The 17,124-nt window shown below is 46.9% G+C and overlaps 2 protein-coding genes across 5 annotated transcripts in view; both read left to right on the forward strand.

The window, feature by feature from the left end:
* CDC48B (cell division cycle 48B) overlaps window positions 1-17,124 on the forward strand; it is a 78,062-nt gene that overhangs the window by 43,875 nt on the left and 17,063 nt on the right. The window lies entirely within an intron of this gene.
* LOC147437613 (uncharacterized) lies at window positions 8,495-9,762 on the forward strand. Its single transcript, XM_086485973.1, has 3 exons — window positions 8,495-8,827; window positions 8,935-9,096; window positions 9,185-9,762. Exons 1-3 carry the CDS (start codon window positions 8,525-8,527, stop codon window positions 9,617-9,619), a joined length of 900 nt encoding a protein of 299 aa, XP_086342099.1. The 5' UTR covers window positions 8,495-8,524; the 3' UTR covers window positions 9,620-9,762.

A 17,124-nucleotide genomic window follows, 5' to 3' on the forward strand; every position in this document is an offset into this window, starting at 1 on the left:
GGAATTTTCTGCAAAACAAATCCACAGGGGCAATGTGTGTGTGTGTGTGTGCCTAAGAGGGCATTCAATGCTCATCAACTTTTTCCCACCCTCCTTGTAAGCCCACGTGGGGGAACGGCCTACTTTTTGGCGAAGTCAAACCCACAAGGGGCCGGCCACACACACCAAGGCGCCCAAGGCAGACTCCAACCAGGCGCTCAAGCACATTGCAACCTCCCTTCGGGTCCGAACGGACCCCGGCTGGCCGCAATCGACCGCGCGCACCCCGTTTGGCGGCTCTTCTCAGTAGTTGGCGACCGACCTCGCGCCTGCCTCGCCGTCCGGCCGCGCCCAATCCCTCGTGCGCTCAACTGACTTTAATTGCAATTTCGGGTCCGCCCCTACGGGGCCCCCCTTCCCACGGGCTGCCTTAAGCGCCTGCTTGTCCACTGGTTCTAAGCACCGGGTCCCGCACTGCTCCCGGCCTCAAGAGCCCCGAAAGACCTTCTCCCTCAAGGGGGCAGTCCCACGAACGTGCTGCCTCAAGCAAAACTCCTAGGGCTTTCTAAGCCCCCTTTCCCACAGCCTACTGCCGAGCACTCCAAGAGGCCCAAAGCCCCCCTTCCCGAGTTGACTCAAGAGCTCCAAGGCAAGTACACCAAAGCTGCAGCAAAGCTTCGGAAAGCTTTTACACCGGCATTCAAAGGCGGCCTCTTCGAGCATACAAAGCTTTTAAAAGAAAGCTTCAAAGACATCCAAAGACAACTTCGAAGGTTCATTTTAGCCATCAAAGAAGAACTCAAGGTTGTGAAGGGTGACTTCACCTCGAGTGAAGAGGTACTTCACATTTTATTAAGAAGACATTAAAACTGGAATCTTGCAGCCAAGCACAACAACTTCTTGCAATGTATGTAATTGTATTTGTCTACATGGATGACATTATGTGCTTTTGTAATGCGATAGAAATTGGCATTGGAGAGTCTCCAAATCGCTAAAATCTCTCCATGTGTGAAGAATTTGTGACAAATTGTATGAGAAATTTCGCATGCTTGGGCTCTCGGAGTATAACCAAGATGGAAGAGAGCATTACTTTTTGCATAAACCTTTTCATAGGATATTTTCGCATATTGTTGCATGTCATTATGACGCATGGAATAAAGCCTGATTGTACCACACAAAAGGGGACAGAAGTACTCATTCGAGGGGAGGATACGAAGTCAGACCATGAAGCAGTAGAAGCAACAGCAGAAGCAACGAAGGCAAGAGACCTGACAGAGGATCAGCTCACATAGTAGAAGACAAAAAGGACGAAGACGAAGGTAGCGTTTGGGAAGACCCATTTTGAAGATGCAGACTCTCTACTTGTAGGGGAGGACTTTTTCCTGTGTGGATACTAGCCTATCATCCTGTGTGGACATCACCATCCTTTGTGGATTGTTCTTGTGTGGATTTTACAATCCTGTGTGGATATCAGTCACCATCCTTTGTGGACTTTATTTTCCTGTGTGGATATCACCATCCTGTGTGGATTTTGTTAGCCTGTGTGGATCATGCATCTTCAGTATCTTGTCTTAGTCCAAACCTTAAGGGGAGGATTGTAAAGTGTGAGCTTTGTCCTAAGGTGTGAGTCAAGGAGAGGAGAGTGGATTTATCCCACACACTATGGAGCAAAGCTGTAGAGCTACTTAAAGCTCATTTCTTGAATCAATAAACAACAACTCATTTTGCACTACATGCTTGTCTATGGTGAGCTTGTGCTAAGCTAAGTCAATACTCAAGATTGTGTTTATGAGTCCAAGCTAATCTATCTTGGAACGTAATTCACTTGAGTGATAAGCTTGCTTACACACACTCATACACTTGCACCATGTTTCTCTTTCATCCACCATAGCTAGCACGATCCAAATCCTAACATGTCGGTATGGAAAACATGGTGAAGCCTCCCGATATAGGAAATATCTGTAGGAGAGACTATGTCTGACTTTCTTCGTGCTCAGAGTCATGCATTTTGTGGCTTGACCATGCTAGTACCTACAGCTCCAGACCTTATCGATCAGGAGTTTGCTGATGACACTATGCTCATGTTACGCTATTTGCTAGCTGCTCTTGATGCCATGTGGGAGACCCTAGAGGTTTTTTGCATTGCCAGTGGCGCACGCATTAACTGGCATAAATCCTATGGGTTACTGGTTGGCAGTGATGACATACCTACTTGGGGGGTAGCTGATGGGTTTCTCATGGCTGCGACCGGGTCAGACGTGCAGATATCTGGGCTTTGAGGTTGGATTCGATGTTACCTCACAGCAGCAGTTTGCACCCGTACTACAGTCTATTCGCAGGAAGCTATGCCATTGGTCTTCACGTCATCTGTCGTTGGCTGGCCGTGCATTGGTCGCCAACCATGTCATTCTGGCTACAGTATGGTATACGGCTTCTTGTTGGATGTTACATTCTGGTGTGATAGCTCCGCTCCGCCGCTTAGTGCGGAACTTTTTATGGAGTGGCACAAATGGGACTACTGATACCCGTGCTCGAGTTCGCTGGTCCACGATTATTCGTCCTAGGTCAGAGGGAGGCCTTGGCATTATTGATCCAGAGTTACAGAGCTGCGCCCTTCTTACCAAGCTTATTGTTGGGGGTCTTTTTCCCGGACAAGAACCTTGGAAGATGCTTCTTCAGACCGCTCTTTGCGCAGTGACTCCACGACTCGGCACTAGAGATGGTCATACTTGGCAGACAGGGTATCGTTTTCTCTTTACTGATGCCCCCTTGTCCACCGCCTCCCTCTCACCCTTCATCCGATCGCTCCTTCAGATTTGGGTTTCCATGCGCCGGGCTATCATACGCTCACCTCCCTCGTGTCGTGAGGAGATTGAGCGCCAGCCTCTCATTTGGAATGCTGCAGTTCTTGATTCTTCGGTTGATCCACCCCGTCAGCTTGGAGAGAGGACTCACATTGATTGGGCTGCTTGGGACACTGGCCCTGTTGCCTCTATGCGGTTGTTTCATGAGACACGTATGCTGGATGCTGATTTTGTGGCAGAACATTATGACATTGGTCGCGGGGTGACAGACAGACTGCTTGAGATTGATTCCGCCGTTCCTTCACAGTGGGATGCAGTCATGAGAGGCACGGTTTAGATGCCTCCCCATTGTGGCTGGGAAGGCCTCTTTGCTCAGAGCACTCTCTTATTAGTACGTTTAGACACCATGCTATTCACAGTTGATACTGACCAGTCTCAGGGGATTCATGCTAGATTGACATATGATGCCACCTCTCCGCACCTTGTCCTTCCCGGAGCTCGATGGGAGGCCATTAGAGTAGTTGGCTCCCGCGGGAAGCGTCGTTGTGTTGACCCCCGTTTCGCTTCCGCTGATGCTGCACTTTGGAGGCTTTGGGTGTGGGAGGGTCGTGCCCTATCTCAGCTTTATTGGGACCCAGGAGAGTGGCATTGGCCTCACTCTGACCCCACCGATGCTCCTGTATCCTTCTTTGAGTACACTGTCAGGATTGGACGGTTAGCATTGATGAGACAGCAGCCAGAGCAGCCCACTCGTATGCGTTTCTGGTTACATTCAGGCCTCTCCCATGCCTATCTGCAGCAGTTTTGGTCCGCTATCTGGGATTTACATGCGGCTCGTCGTATTTCTTTTTTCATGTGGATGATTGCACATGCGGGACTTCCAGTTGGGACTTGGCTAGCTACTATGGGTCATGATCCGTTATGTACTCGCTGTCCTTTGCGACTACTTGAGTCACCTGCACACTGTCTTTGGTCATGCTCAGCTTCCCATGTAGTGTGGCTTGCAGTTTGCTTTCTACTTAGCAGAGCAGGTGTTCAACATGGATTTCTTACTTGGGGATCTGTCTCATGGTTGATGCCGATGCCCGGCCCCCATCTTTTCTACGAGGGCTCAGACACAGATCCAGCCTTTATGCTTACCTCGGTTGGTTATCGGCGAGGGACTTTGAAGTATGGCTATGCTACCACAGATTGCTTGGCAGGGGGATTCTCAGACATGTGATGAAGTTTTTTCAGTCATCACTAGAATTACACTATGGAATGTTTGGAGAGCTCGTTGTCTCCACATTCTAAGTGCGGCTCCACAGCTCCTTCAGGATACCCTCACTGCCATTTGGCTGGACATCATTCACACCCTGATTTGGCAGTGGGATTCTTCCTCAAGTACATCTCGAGCAGCCGAGGCTCGCCGATTTGCCTTCCTTCGGCGTTGGGCACGATCCCCACTCTTCTTCACACTTACAGGTGGCCAGATTACGTGGCATTATGCCCCTCCTCGGTGGTTTCTCCTCCACTCGTCACACCGACCACCATGAGATTGTTCTAGTCGAGTTGTCACTATAGTGGCTCTCCTCCTTACATTCAGCTTGTACACCCCACGTGATAGGCTATTTTGGCATCCGCTGGGGATTATATTGTACTCAGTAATATATAGCCCTGACTTTTTCAAAAAAAAAAAAGAGAGAGAGAGAGAGAGAGAGAGAGAGAGAGAGAGAGAGAGAGAGAGAGAGAGAGAGAGAGAGAGAGAGAGAGAGAGAGAGATGATGTGAAATGTTATACTAAACGTCTTCAAAAGGCCAAGATGAGCTATGAGACCAAACTGATACAATCCTTCTGAATCTAATCCAATGTCTGGGTACAAAAATAAAATGAAGTAAAGTGAAAGAGTAATCTGAAAGGCTAAAATCGTTAGAGTGAAATCATCATCATCATCATCATCATCATCATCCATGCCCGAGGATGCCCAGCATCAGGCGTTGTCCGAGAAAGTATTGCATCGATCACTGAAGAGCTTCGTCAATGTCCACCTTTGTGAATAGTCGTACTGGGCGTCTCCCATGTCGTGCTAGAATAGTCCTGATTCGCTAATGGAGCCTTCGTGGATGTCGTGGTCGCCCTCGTAGATGTGGGCATCTAGCTCTCTCGAGCTCAGTGGTTCTGTCCACTAATATACCTCCAATAGAAGTGGGCTTTGAAGTCTACTGTGAAGCATGCTCATTTGGTTGCTGAGTCCCTGCTCTAAAGAAGTTAGTGATCTCCCTCTGTGAATGTCTTCCATTGCCTGGTCTCCTCAAGGGACTCTCCTTGTGTCTGCGCAGCTCTAGCAAAAACAACCCGAGGCATCTCTGATCCTGATATCTCATGACTATAGCAAACGGTCCAAAGCCCTTTGTGAATAGACAGTGAAAGCGGCCTAGAATCTCATAGTATACTGGACAATGACAAATGTGATGTAACTCTGTGTCTGGCTCTATATGGCATATCCTGGCTTATGCTGGTACTCTCCTAAATCTACCAATCTCAATCTCTAGCTGATGTGATGATGTGCGCATCTGACCAATAGCATATAGGATAAATATTGTTAGTTGGAGGAGATTCTCTCTATAGAAAGCCATCTTCGTGCCCAACTCTTGTACTGGCTGTATCCATGTGCTTCTGGTATCTAGTTGAATCAAATCCTGGCGTATAAGTCTAGTGGTCTCTGTCCGTGTGAGAGAAAGGGAAGGTGCATCCAAGGAGTACTGGAATGGAGGCAGTCTATCCATGTTGAAGCCATGTGGCTGAAACCATGATGTCATCTGCCCATACCAACATGCTGTGTCCCCTGTAGGTAGAGCTATCGGGATGACTCAAGGGCTAGCCGAGTATATCTGTCTCTGGGGAGGTCCCATAAATTATGCATGAAGGAAATTGATCTAGTAAGGGTCTCAACTATGAGAGGGGGGGCAGCTAGCTCAGCTTGAATAATCTCATGTGGCACTGAGGCCTTAGCCCGAATCATCCGAGAGATCATAGAGACTAGAGGCCTCTCCATACATCTCCATCCATCAATGCTACTAGATCTGCCCTGGTGGTCCATTGAGGGCCCCCAAATCTGAACCCCATAGAGCATAGCTGAAGCCACTAGAGTGTCAAAAAGCCACAGCTTTGTTCGAGGTTCCTGAAACTGAATCTGTGAACTCATCTTCTCCAATCCTCCCAAGGCTGCATAAGCTCTCGTCAATCTAGTCTCTACTACTCTCCTCAATGAAAACGCCAGTCCACTGAAGACTACCCCAAGATAGGTGTATGCATCTGTAATATGTATACTCCACCGTCTCTTAGCCATATGTAGAAGTGGGTGCTGACCTCCTGACCCACTGTGGTGTGGTGTTAAAACACCATAACCTTGGTTTTTCTCAAGTTAATAGAGAGTCCACTATCGTGGGCAAATGTGGACAAAGCATCTAAATGACGCTGCATCCCCTCCGAGGAGTTGGAAATCAACACAATATCATCAGCATATAACAATAGTGGGATCCATGTCCCTGCCAACTGTGCTCCTCTATCACCATCCCTCTCAATGTAGTCAACAACCTCATCCACAATGTCATGGTTGTTTCCGTACGTACGTCCGGCTGCCTTCCGTACCGTACGGTACTTCCGTACGTACCGTACGATTCCGTACGTGCATGGCTTTAAAAAAAAAAATTCGGCCGTCGGTTGCTTATCCGCTTGGTCGGACTCTTTGTGCGAGCCTTTTTATAAGCCAACCTATCTTATTACCACGTTACAGAGTAGCAGAAGTTAGAACTCAGTCTCAAGAGTCTGCACAGTGTCTGCACAGAGACAAAGGAAGTGTGGAACGCCGCCGATAAGGTTCTCCCTCCCTCCCTCCCTTTGTGTTTGGAGTCAGCAAGCCTGAAGGAGGCACTCTAGAGTCGTGACCTCGCGAAAGATTGTGTAAGTTTTGTATTCAACTTTGAAGTTTGCGTTAATTGTGTTGCAGAGTTATCATGCCTCGTCGACCTAATCCTCTTTGGGCCGAGCACACCAATGTCCTGAGAGTTGTCAACACAGGAGGCCAAGCAGGTTCAGGGACTCGCACTTGGGTGTGCAAGTACTGCGGAGAGCAGATGACCAGTACAATTACCAGGGTTTTGAAGCACCTCATTGGTATTGGCACCACTGGACATTGTGGGGGTTGCGAGACTATCCCGCAAGCATTGAGGGATGCCTTGATTTTGGAGCATTTTCCTCCAGGATCTACTGCATCGTCACAGTAAGGGGGAGCACGTGCAGCAGCAACAGCAGCAGAGGATGCCTTGCAAGATGCATTACTTGGAGATATTAGCCGCTCTACGTCTGCAGCGCCATCATTTGCAGGCACTAGTAGAAAGAGAGCTCATGTTTCACAGGCTGAGGATGAGGGTGCTAGTGCTTCAGCAGAAAGTGCAGGTGGGGTTGAGGGTGTACGTGGCCCAAGGCAAACCACATTGCCATCACGTGTACACAGTGATTCATGGGTAAAAGAGCGACAGAAAGTTGCAGAGATGGAGATTGCGCGGACTCTCATAGAGTGCAACATTGCATTCAATGTGTTGAAGACTGATCAATGGAAGAGGATGGTGAGAGCTATTTCACAGGTTGGTGCTACAGATTCCTGGAATGGTCTTGACTACCAAAAGATGCGCACTACCATGCTTGACGACCAAAAAGAGATCATAGACCGAGCATTGACTCCAGTGAAGGTTGGGTGGCAACAATTTGGATGCACTATTCTTTCTGATGGGTGGAGTGACACGCGAAGGCGCCACATTATCAATATCCTTGTTTCCTCCTGCTTGGGCACATACTTCTTACGAGCCGTGGATGTAGGGAAAGCTGGAGAACGCATTTCTGCGGAGTTCATCTTCAAACATATTCGCCAGGCCATCAAGGAGGTTGGGGAGAAGAACGTCGTGCAGGTAGATACTGATTCCTGACCATGTGGCATGCACATTTGAATTTTGCATACATTGTCCAACGTAATAATGTCCACACTTCATTTAATATCTTGTCATGACTCATTGTAGGTGGTCACTGATAATGCCTCCAATTGCAAGGCCATGGGGGATATGGTGGAGGCTGAGTTCAAGCACATTGTGTGGACACCATGCGCTGCACATTGCCTAGACCTTCTCATGGAGGACATAGGCAAACTTCCCTGGGTGCAGCCTACAGTGTCTGATGCGTCTAAGCTTACCACTTTTTTCCGCAAAAAACACCAGGCCTTGGCAATCTTCAGGAGCCATAGCATAGTAGACATGGTGCGTCCCTCGACGACCAGATTTGCATACATGTATCTGGTGCTTCAGAGGCTGTTCAAATTGAGAGATCCACTGTTGCAGACAGTTGTGGATCCAAAGTGGAGATTGATGCACCACGCTCAGTCAGAGGCGACCAAGTATATTCAAAGAAAGGTTCTTGATGAGACCTTCTGGACATTGGCAGTGGCTCTACAGCCATTGTATGTACTACTACGGGTCACAGACATGGAGGGCTCTACACTTGGGTTGGTGTATCATCTGTTTATGCAGATGAAGACACACATTTCTGGATGTACCTCATTGACACAGGATTGGTAAGTACAAACTACAAAGTGCTCTAATGTCCTCATGTGACATGTCTATTTATAATTTTTCAAAACACATACTTACTGTGACTATTTTGTTTGCAGTCGTGATGATATTTTGGCTATTGTAGAGACTCGATGGCAGTTCATGCGTCGTCCCATCCGTGGGATGGCTGCAGTTCTCCATCCTCTCTACAAGAGCCAAGAATTGTTTGAGGAGGCTTCATTGCTCACACTACGCTCTGAATATCTGAACATTATATACGATGAGGATGAGCAATTGATTCTGGATTCAGAGATGAGTAGCTACATGAACAGTTTAGGACCCACCTTTGTGCGGTCCGTAGCATTGAGAAAGGAAGCTACCAAGCTTCCTTTAACATGGTGGCAAAACTATGGACGCCAGGGCCTTCCCAAGTTGTGCCACCTTGCATTGCGCATCCTTTCTCAGGTGAATACTGAAGTCTAAATTATAATTTATATTTATGGCATGATGAATCTATATTGTCACACGTGACACTTGTGACCCATGAGTGTTCGCTATTTGAATTGCTGTAGGATTGCTCAGTTGGGGCATGCGAGCGCAACTGGAGTGCATACTCTCTTATTCACACGAAGATCCGCAATCGTCTTAGCACCAAGCAGTTAGAGAGATTGGTTTATTGCCGTGCTAACATGCGGCTTGTGCGCAGCTTTCATGCCTTGGGGACACCCAAGCAGGTGAGATTTACATGCACATTTATGAAAACAAGTCAATGATCAAAAGACAGTGTTGAATCATGGACTATGTTTTGTCTTGTCATTGTAGGTGGATCCCACAGAGTTGAAGATGGTGGCAGATCCTACTGCGGAGGAGGTCGATGCACGGATTAGAGATGAGCAGGAGGAGATCCTTCGAGAGTTGCACAGGGAGCTAGAGAGCGTGGATCGTCGGGTCACTAGATCTCGCTCTCGAGCTTACAGTATTCCTCTTCGCATTGCTGCTGCAGATCCAGAGGTTGCACATAGAGAGAGCATTCGCAGAGAAAAGTTACCCGTTCGGCCTGCTCGTAAACGAGCCAATGAGGCTGTTCGACTCATCCACACCCAGAGTTCAGAGGCTGATGATCCAGATGAGCGTGATGCACCCCTAGCATCTGTGCCAGAGGAGAGAGAGCCCGGTTATGATGATGAGGGCAATGTCTTGACAGATGGAGACATGCTCTCTGAGTCTTTATCAGCCTCTGATGATGATTTTGAGTAGTAGTGATTGCCCAGTGCTTTGGGTCTTGGGACTTGGACATTTGTCATGACTCATTCATGCTTTTTATTTTGTTGCTTGAGCCACCCAGACTCTTCATTGAGTGACTATGTTATTTTTGTATCAGGATTCAGCATTCAGTTATGTACTTTTGACTTACACTATGCCATGTGGTCTGGACTCGATTCTAGCGGTTACTTAACTTGTGGGGTGATTTTAAGTGTTTTTGGAAAGTTGTGACTGTTTAAGTATTGTGCAGTGTTTTTAAACTAGATAGGTTGTATATAAATTTGAAATTCTCTGTATTTTTAGCTTTTAAAAAATATACCACGAATTTTACGTACCTTATGGCCCAATCCATACGGTACAACGTACAGTACATACTGAACACGTACCGAATACTACGTACCTTACAACCTTGATCCACATACATGCCAAATAGTGTAGGAGATAGCGGGCAACCCTGTTTCACCCCAATAGTGGAGTGAACCAAATCAAAAATCCTCTCTGGAGTGTGTACATGCCCCACTACTGACTTGTATAGAGCCATGATCCCCCAGATCAACTCTTTGTGTACCCCCATCTCTTGCAGACGACACATCAATCTAGCTCTGTGCACTGTATCGAAGGCTTTGTGGAAGTCCACAAAGCAACAATAGAGCCGTCTCCCACGTGATCTCCCCTCCTCAATAATGGTTCTGAATGTCAGAATCTGATGAAGAGTAGTGAAACCTCTTCTGAAACCCGCCCGTCCTACTGCCCGTACACCCTCTCTCTCTGCCCATCTACTCAAGTTCTGCTCAAGAATGGATGCGTACAAACGTGCCAATGTGCGTCCAATCATGATAGTGCGGTAGTTCCTAGGCTCTAGGGTCCTCTGACTTGAAGATAGGTACCATCGTGGACAAAACTCCACGTATCAGGTAGGCCTTCACACATGGCACGGTTGAACATCACTGCTAGAAGCTCTGCAAGAAAATCTCTAGCATGGAAAAAATGCTCTGCTACTAGGCCATCGTGATCATATGCTCTCCTTGTCTCCATCCTGTCAATGGATTTCTTTACCATCTCGGCGGTAAAGAAAGCACATGTGTGTGGGCATGGCTGTGGTGGCAGATTTGGAAGAGGTGGCTGCCCCGAGACTGTGTAGAGACATGATGCTGCCCCTTGCCTCCATAGAAGTGATGACCAGTGGGGGGGGGGGGGGGGGAGTGCTCATGGAAGAGTCGCCATGCCTCGCCTGAATCCTGGCTCAAAAACTGTAAGGTGCAGCGGAAGTGAATGTTGAACTTTGCTCAAGATGAGTGCTCCAAACTGTGCTCAAGGTTCCTTTTACTTACGGAAGGGAGAGCCTTCCGTTCCTTTAGTGAGAGAGTGCAATAGACACAAACAAAGTGAATGGACACTGTGAATGGAAGTGCACGAGACTAAGAGATAGAGAGAGAAGAATACGACACCAGAATGTTGTCAAACCCTCCTCCGAAGGCCCAGCTCTCTATGGCGAGAGCGGTCTAGACTCTACTTATGATTGCACAAATCTCTACAATGCTTTGGACTTGCCGACGATGAGGACGACGACGAGACGGGCTGAAATCTGAGAATGCTAAGGGCTGAAATCTGCAAATCTTTATCTGCTGAATTTTGACTTTATGTCGGTGATGATGTCGATGACGACGATGTGACGACGACGCGCTGAAAACGCGATGCTGAAATCTGCGTTTTCCGGGCTGAAATTGCGAACTTTGCGGAATCTGACCGTATATGCTGCGGGACGGTGAGATCTGCGAGGTTCGGGGGTTCTACTGCGAAGTCTGACTGCTGAAAACTGAAAACGCTGGTGCTACTGCTGCTTCGGTCGCGAAGATCTCCAAAAACGCTAGGTCTCTGTCTGATCTAAAAACGCTAGGCTGGTTTGGGGTTTTGGGGTGGAAATCTGCAAACGCTAGGGCTGATCTGCTGTCTATTGTCGCCGTGAATCTGCAAGTGCAAAGAACGCTGGCTGATCTGATGCAAAAACGCTAGGCCTTCTGCAATGCTGAAAATGCTAGAGTTGTCGCGGGGGTTGGTCTTGCTGAGAAGTTGTCTGTTGAGCAAGGTGCTCTTGCTACCTCTTCTGCCAGAAAGTGCTAGTGCTAGGTTTGCTTATATACAAACTTAGCAAAATTGCCCTACCTACTTTCCAACAAAAGTCACTTAAAAATAATAAGTGAAAAATGTCAAAAATAGGGAAAATAGGTCTACGCATTGTACAAATGCTACTGATGGGTTCTGACTATAATCTGAGGGTCATGCTATGTGCAACCAGAGGATATGCATCTAATCTAAGTGTATGGACATGCACGGTGTGCCAGATCACTTCCTATTCTAGACTGACTTGATTGAACTGAACCCTGGTCATGCTGTAGCTTATCCACAGACACATAGGGTTGGATGTGTCACGTGAAATCCCCTCCTTTTCAAAGTGAGGTACTGGTACCGAACTGTCTGGTGTCGAGGGAGATCACCAATAGCATCCGGAATCCTGGAAAGGACTCTTCGCCGGCCCACTCCGATGTGTGGGTCGTGTGATACTTCAACTTCATAAAGGTCTTCAACGCTTGCTTCTTTGGGCCGTGTCCAAAGCGACACAAAGTCTTCTGTAGCTCCTTCTGAAACTGGCCTGTACTTTCAAAAAGGGTGGTAGACTTTAAACTTAAACCTTATTTGCTTTCACCCATTTAATTTGTCGCCCACTTTACCTGTACTTCCGAGACACAACAAAGGGGAAAGGGATACAGGCTGCTAGATTGCACCTGTATGAGTAGACCGACACCAGATTGGCCCCTAACTTAGGCGCCCCTTTCGGTATTTCTTTATTGTTCAATAGAGGGAAATAAACGCTGTGGTTCCCTACAAGCTGCCCCGCACAAACTTGGCTGAATTTCAACTGTTTCGGCCCGATTTCGGCAGCATAACTGTACTAGGACCCTTCACAGTCAGTATTCCCACGCAATGAGCGACTTTCCCGACGCATACGGGCACTTTGCAAGACCTGTCGAGAATCTGCAGCACGCTGAATTCTCTGTTTTCAGCCCCGAAAATGCGCCAGATCACCTGTACAGCGGTCCCCTCGTGTCCGCGAACCTCCTGGGGGTATTAGGGACCGTTTAGGGCCAAAACCCTAAACCTGCAAAAATACACAGCAGGCTGTAATTTACTGTTTCGGGCTCCGTTTCACGTGCCAGTCGCATCCGTAGCAAGTCCTCGAGCTCCCGCACTTGTAGGGCTACGTGCCCTTTGAATCAGATGAGATTTCGAGCGTGAAACCTCTCCGAATTCACCTGTACCTGCGGGGGGGATTAGCCGCTAGCTAATCCAGTACCTGTGCAAGAGGCTCTTGCCTCGGGAATCGCGCATGAACCCACACAAGTGTACATTGGTCAATTGAAAAGCCCACTAGTGGGGCATAACATACTGCCATAGGGGAGAGAGAGGGCAGTGCGTAGCGTGCAGGGCATCACTCCTGGCACTGCATTGTGCATAAGAGGGAAAGCAAGCACTCCATAGCTCTTAACCTGTGACAAAATCTGAAAATCAGCCTCTCCCAGCTTAAAATTCAGCGCCACTTCTTCCTTGAGGAGGCAAGTGCACCAGAATGTGCCACTTGGCGCATTTACAAGCATTTTCCCGTTTTGGGGTTGCCGCCTAAAAATCTCCCAACCGGTTGCCCAGTTGACTTCACGGCAGAGTAAGAAAATGTTCCCCTTGTCATTCCGGAGGTAATGACGCAAACACATTTTCAGGTCCAAAAATAGCAATTCCCTAAATTTTAGGAGATGCTGCCATTGTATCTTTCTAGGTCATCTGGCCCCCTTTGTACACTGCAGCCACACCCAGAACTGAAATGTAGCCTCTGTAGCAAAGGATTCCACTCTGGCTAGTCAATGACCCCACTTTGGCTAACCATAGTCTTTGTCCAACCTTAGTGCTCTCTTGCCCTCAGGCCTGGACTCCCTCTGGAGAGTTCCACACTAGCTATGCAATGTAGGGCAGTTAGATTTCCCGAGGGGTGTTTCCAAAAAGTGAAAGTAAATAAATAATAAGAAAGAAATCAACAAAAAAGATAGATAGTAGTCACACGCTGGTGACATACCCCCCTCTTGAAATCTCAAACGTCCTCGTTTGCATCTATGTCGTACATGCTCCTAGTCAACACTGATGTATTCAACACCTGTCGACACATGTACGACACATACATGCTCATTGTCAACCCTGGTGTATTCAACACCTCGTCGACACATGTATTGCCTGCGTGTGAACCCTGTCCCAGTGACATAGTGGTAGCTTCGCACTCTGCCATTGCTTTGAGTCACTAACTTTCCAATGACAAAATGGTAGCTGCACATTTTGCCACTGTCTTATAGTACACGTTGGATCCCGTAACACTTTCGAGCATACCCAAACCGACAGTTTAAGAATGCAGTTACACATGTACCCTTTAATAGAAGCAATTACTGTATCCTTGACAAACTGACAAGAAATACTCACTTCTATAGCACTAACCAAACTTTTGGACATTCCATAAGAGTAATTGCCAAACTGACAATCTGTACAGCTACATTCATGTAAGAGGTATTTCATTTGAGCTCACTTTAAATACCATGTACATCATTTCTTTCAGAAGCCATTGTCACACTGACAATCCATGTAGCTTTGAAACTCAAGGGGTCAAGGTAGGTTGCAAATCGAAGGCTTCAAGGTAAAGTGATAACATAGTTGGTGACTCTGCAAGTTCACCTTCTTCCATCCACTTAGCATCCATTGGTGGATAGTTTCTGAACTTTACCAAGTAACGCCTAGTAACCTTGCCTTTCACTTTCCTTTCTTTGTGTGCCAAAATCTGTTCGGGGACCAAGATCTCGTCAAGTTCCTCGACTTCCGGCTGATCTTTAGCTGGCATATCTCCTGGCACATCACCCACATAGGGTCTGAGAAGACTCACATGAAACGCATTGTGAATCTTCCAACTGTCAGGCAATTTCAGCCTATATGCAACATCACTGATTATGTCGCACACATGAAAAGGCCCATAGTAACGCATGCTGAGCTTTGGAAACAGTCTTTCCTTGCCCTTCATCTTCTTTAACCTTGCCTTTTCAAAGCGTAGAAGCACCCAATCACCAAGTGAAAATACGACTTCACGACGGTGACGATTAGCTGCTTTCTTTTGCTTTGCCTGAGTCTTTTCTAAGGCCACTTTGACCTTCTTGTACATTTCATCCATGTCCTGACCATACTTATCTGCTTCAAATATCTTGTCCTTTGTATGCAGTATGGGAGGAACTTTCTTGCCACCTTCAACTATCTCAAAAGGTGCCTTGCCAGTTGATGAATGCACTGTATTATTGTATGCATACTCCGCCAATGGCAAATATTGCTCCCACTTTCCTTTATGCTATGACACATAGCACTTCAGCAGATCTAGGACAGTAGAATTTGCCTCTTCTGACTGCCCATTTGTTTGAGGATGAAATGACGAAGAGAATTTGAGTGTTGTGCCCATATTCTCAAACAAGCCTCTCCAGAACAAACTTGTCATGCGTGGATCACGGTCGCTAACAATCGACTGTGGCATGCCATGATACTTGAAAATATTGCTCATAAACAAGCGTACCATCTGATCTGGTTTTATCTTCTTCCTGACAGGAATAAAATGAGCATGTTTGCTAAATCTGCAAATAATGGTCCAAATACCATCGTTTCCTGTCTGCGTTCTTGGAAGATCAAAGATAAAATCCATAGCAATACTTTCCCATGGTTTATCTGGAATAGGTAGTGGTTGCAATAACCCTGGTGCCTTTTGCCTGTCAAACTTGACCTTTTGGCATATTAGGCATTCTCGCACAAAGGCATCCACATCTCTTCTCAATGTAGGCCAGTAGAAGAATGTCTCAACCGCTTTAACTGTAGCATCGATACCACGATGCCCTGCATACGGTGGGACATGACTCTCTTCCATAACTTTGCGTCGCAATGGCTTTGTGACACACAATCTGCCATGCATCATCATGAACCCATCTTTGAGAAGATAGTGTTCATGACGTTGTCCATGCATTACCTGCTCGAAGACCCTTGCAAAATCTTTATCATTTTCATACTGTTCCCTCATATCATCAAGTGCATGATGATAAGGAATCGACACAGCTGAAATTTGTGGCTTCCTTGACAAGGCATCAGCCACAACGTTCTTCTTGCCTTCCACATGCACAATCTGAAAATGGAACATGGACAAGATATTTGCCCATCGCATATGCTTCTCAGATAACTTTGTCTGTGTCAAGAAGTATCGCAAGGTCTGATGGTCCGTTTGGACAACGAAATCTGTGCCTAGCAGGTAGTGTTTCCAACTTAAGAGCGCATGAATCACAGCCAGTAACTCTTTCTCATAGACCTGCATGGTCATCTCTTGTCCTTGCAAAATTCTGCTCTCATAGGTTACTACCCTGCCATCTTGCATTAGCATTGCACCAATGCTACTACCACATGCATCACACTGGACCACAAATGACTTCCTAAGATCTGGCAACACAATGACTGGATCTGAAGTCATCTTTTCCTTTGAGAGATTAAAAGCTGAAATCTCTTTCTGTGTCCATCTAAAGGTGACTGCCTTCTTTTGAAGAGCATGTAAAGGTGAAGCAATCTCAACGAAATTTCGGATAAACCTTCTGTAATAGGAGCATAGTCCCAAGAAGCTTCGGACATCATGCACCGTCTTCAAATCTGGCCATGACTTGATCGCTTCAACTTTTGCAGGATCCATTCTGACACCATCCTTTGAGACAATGTGTCCCAGAAAGTGGATCTCTTCCAGAAAAAATTCACTTTTCTTTGCATTGATGAGCAACCTATGACTGCGTAGCTCTTTGAACACAATGGCCAAGTGATGCCTATGCTCCTCTTCATTCTTTGAGTAGACTATCATGTCATCAAAGAATGTACCAACAAATTGCTGGTGTGGACCGAAAATTCTGTCCATCATCCTATTGAACGTAGCAAGAGCATTTGTAAGACCAAGGGGCATCACTAAAAATTCGTAAAGGCCAAACGTTGTTCTAAAAGCAGTCTTGTGCACATCCTCTGATCTAATGCGGATCTGATGGTACCCACTCTTTAGATCTATCCTGCTAAACATAGCTGCTCCTTCTAATTTGTCCATAATATCATCAATTCTAGGTATAGGGAACCTATTCTTGATGGTATTCTTGTTCAGTGCACGGTAGTCGATGCACATACGCCATGAGCCATCCTTTTTCTGCACCAACAACATTGGAGAACAAAATGGAGATGAACTGGGCTGAATCAGCCCCTTTTCCAACAGCTCCTGTACTTGGCCCATTATCTCTTTCTGTTGAGCCGCACTAACCCTGTACGGAGGCTTATTTGGTGGGCTACTGCCTGGCACCAAATCTATCGCATGGTCCTCGGGTCTCTCTGGCGGTAATTGAGACGGTAATGAATCGGAAAAA

This window comes from Adiantum capillus-veneris, chromosome 17, assembly GCF_014529385.1.
Source record: "Adiantum capillus-veneris isolate H3 chromosome 17, ASM1452938v2, whole genome shotgun sequence".
In the NCBI taxonomy this organism is placed as follows: domain Eukaryota; kingdom Viridiplantae; phylum Streptophyta; class Polypodiopsida; order Polypodiales; family Pteridaceae; genus Adiantum; species Adiantum capillus-veneris.

What these genes read in the sequence shown, in the direction of transcription:
- LOC147437613 (XM_086485973.1), top strand. Translation starts at nt 8,525, where the DNA reads ATGCGTCGTCCCATCCGTGGGATGGCTGCAGTTCTCCATCCTCTCTAC. An exon ending in CATTGCGCATCCTTTCTCAG is followed by an intron (nt 8,828 to 8,934) that starts GTGAATACTGAA and finishes GAATTGCTGTAG; the next exon opens with GATTGCTCAGTTGGGGCATG. An exon ending in CCTTGGGGACACCCAAGCAG is followed by an intron (nt 9,097 to 9,184) that starts GTGAGATTTACA and finishes TTGTCATTGTAG; the next exon opens with GTGGATCCCACAGAGTTGAA.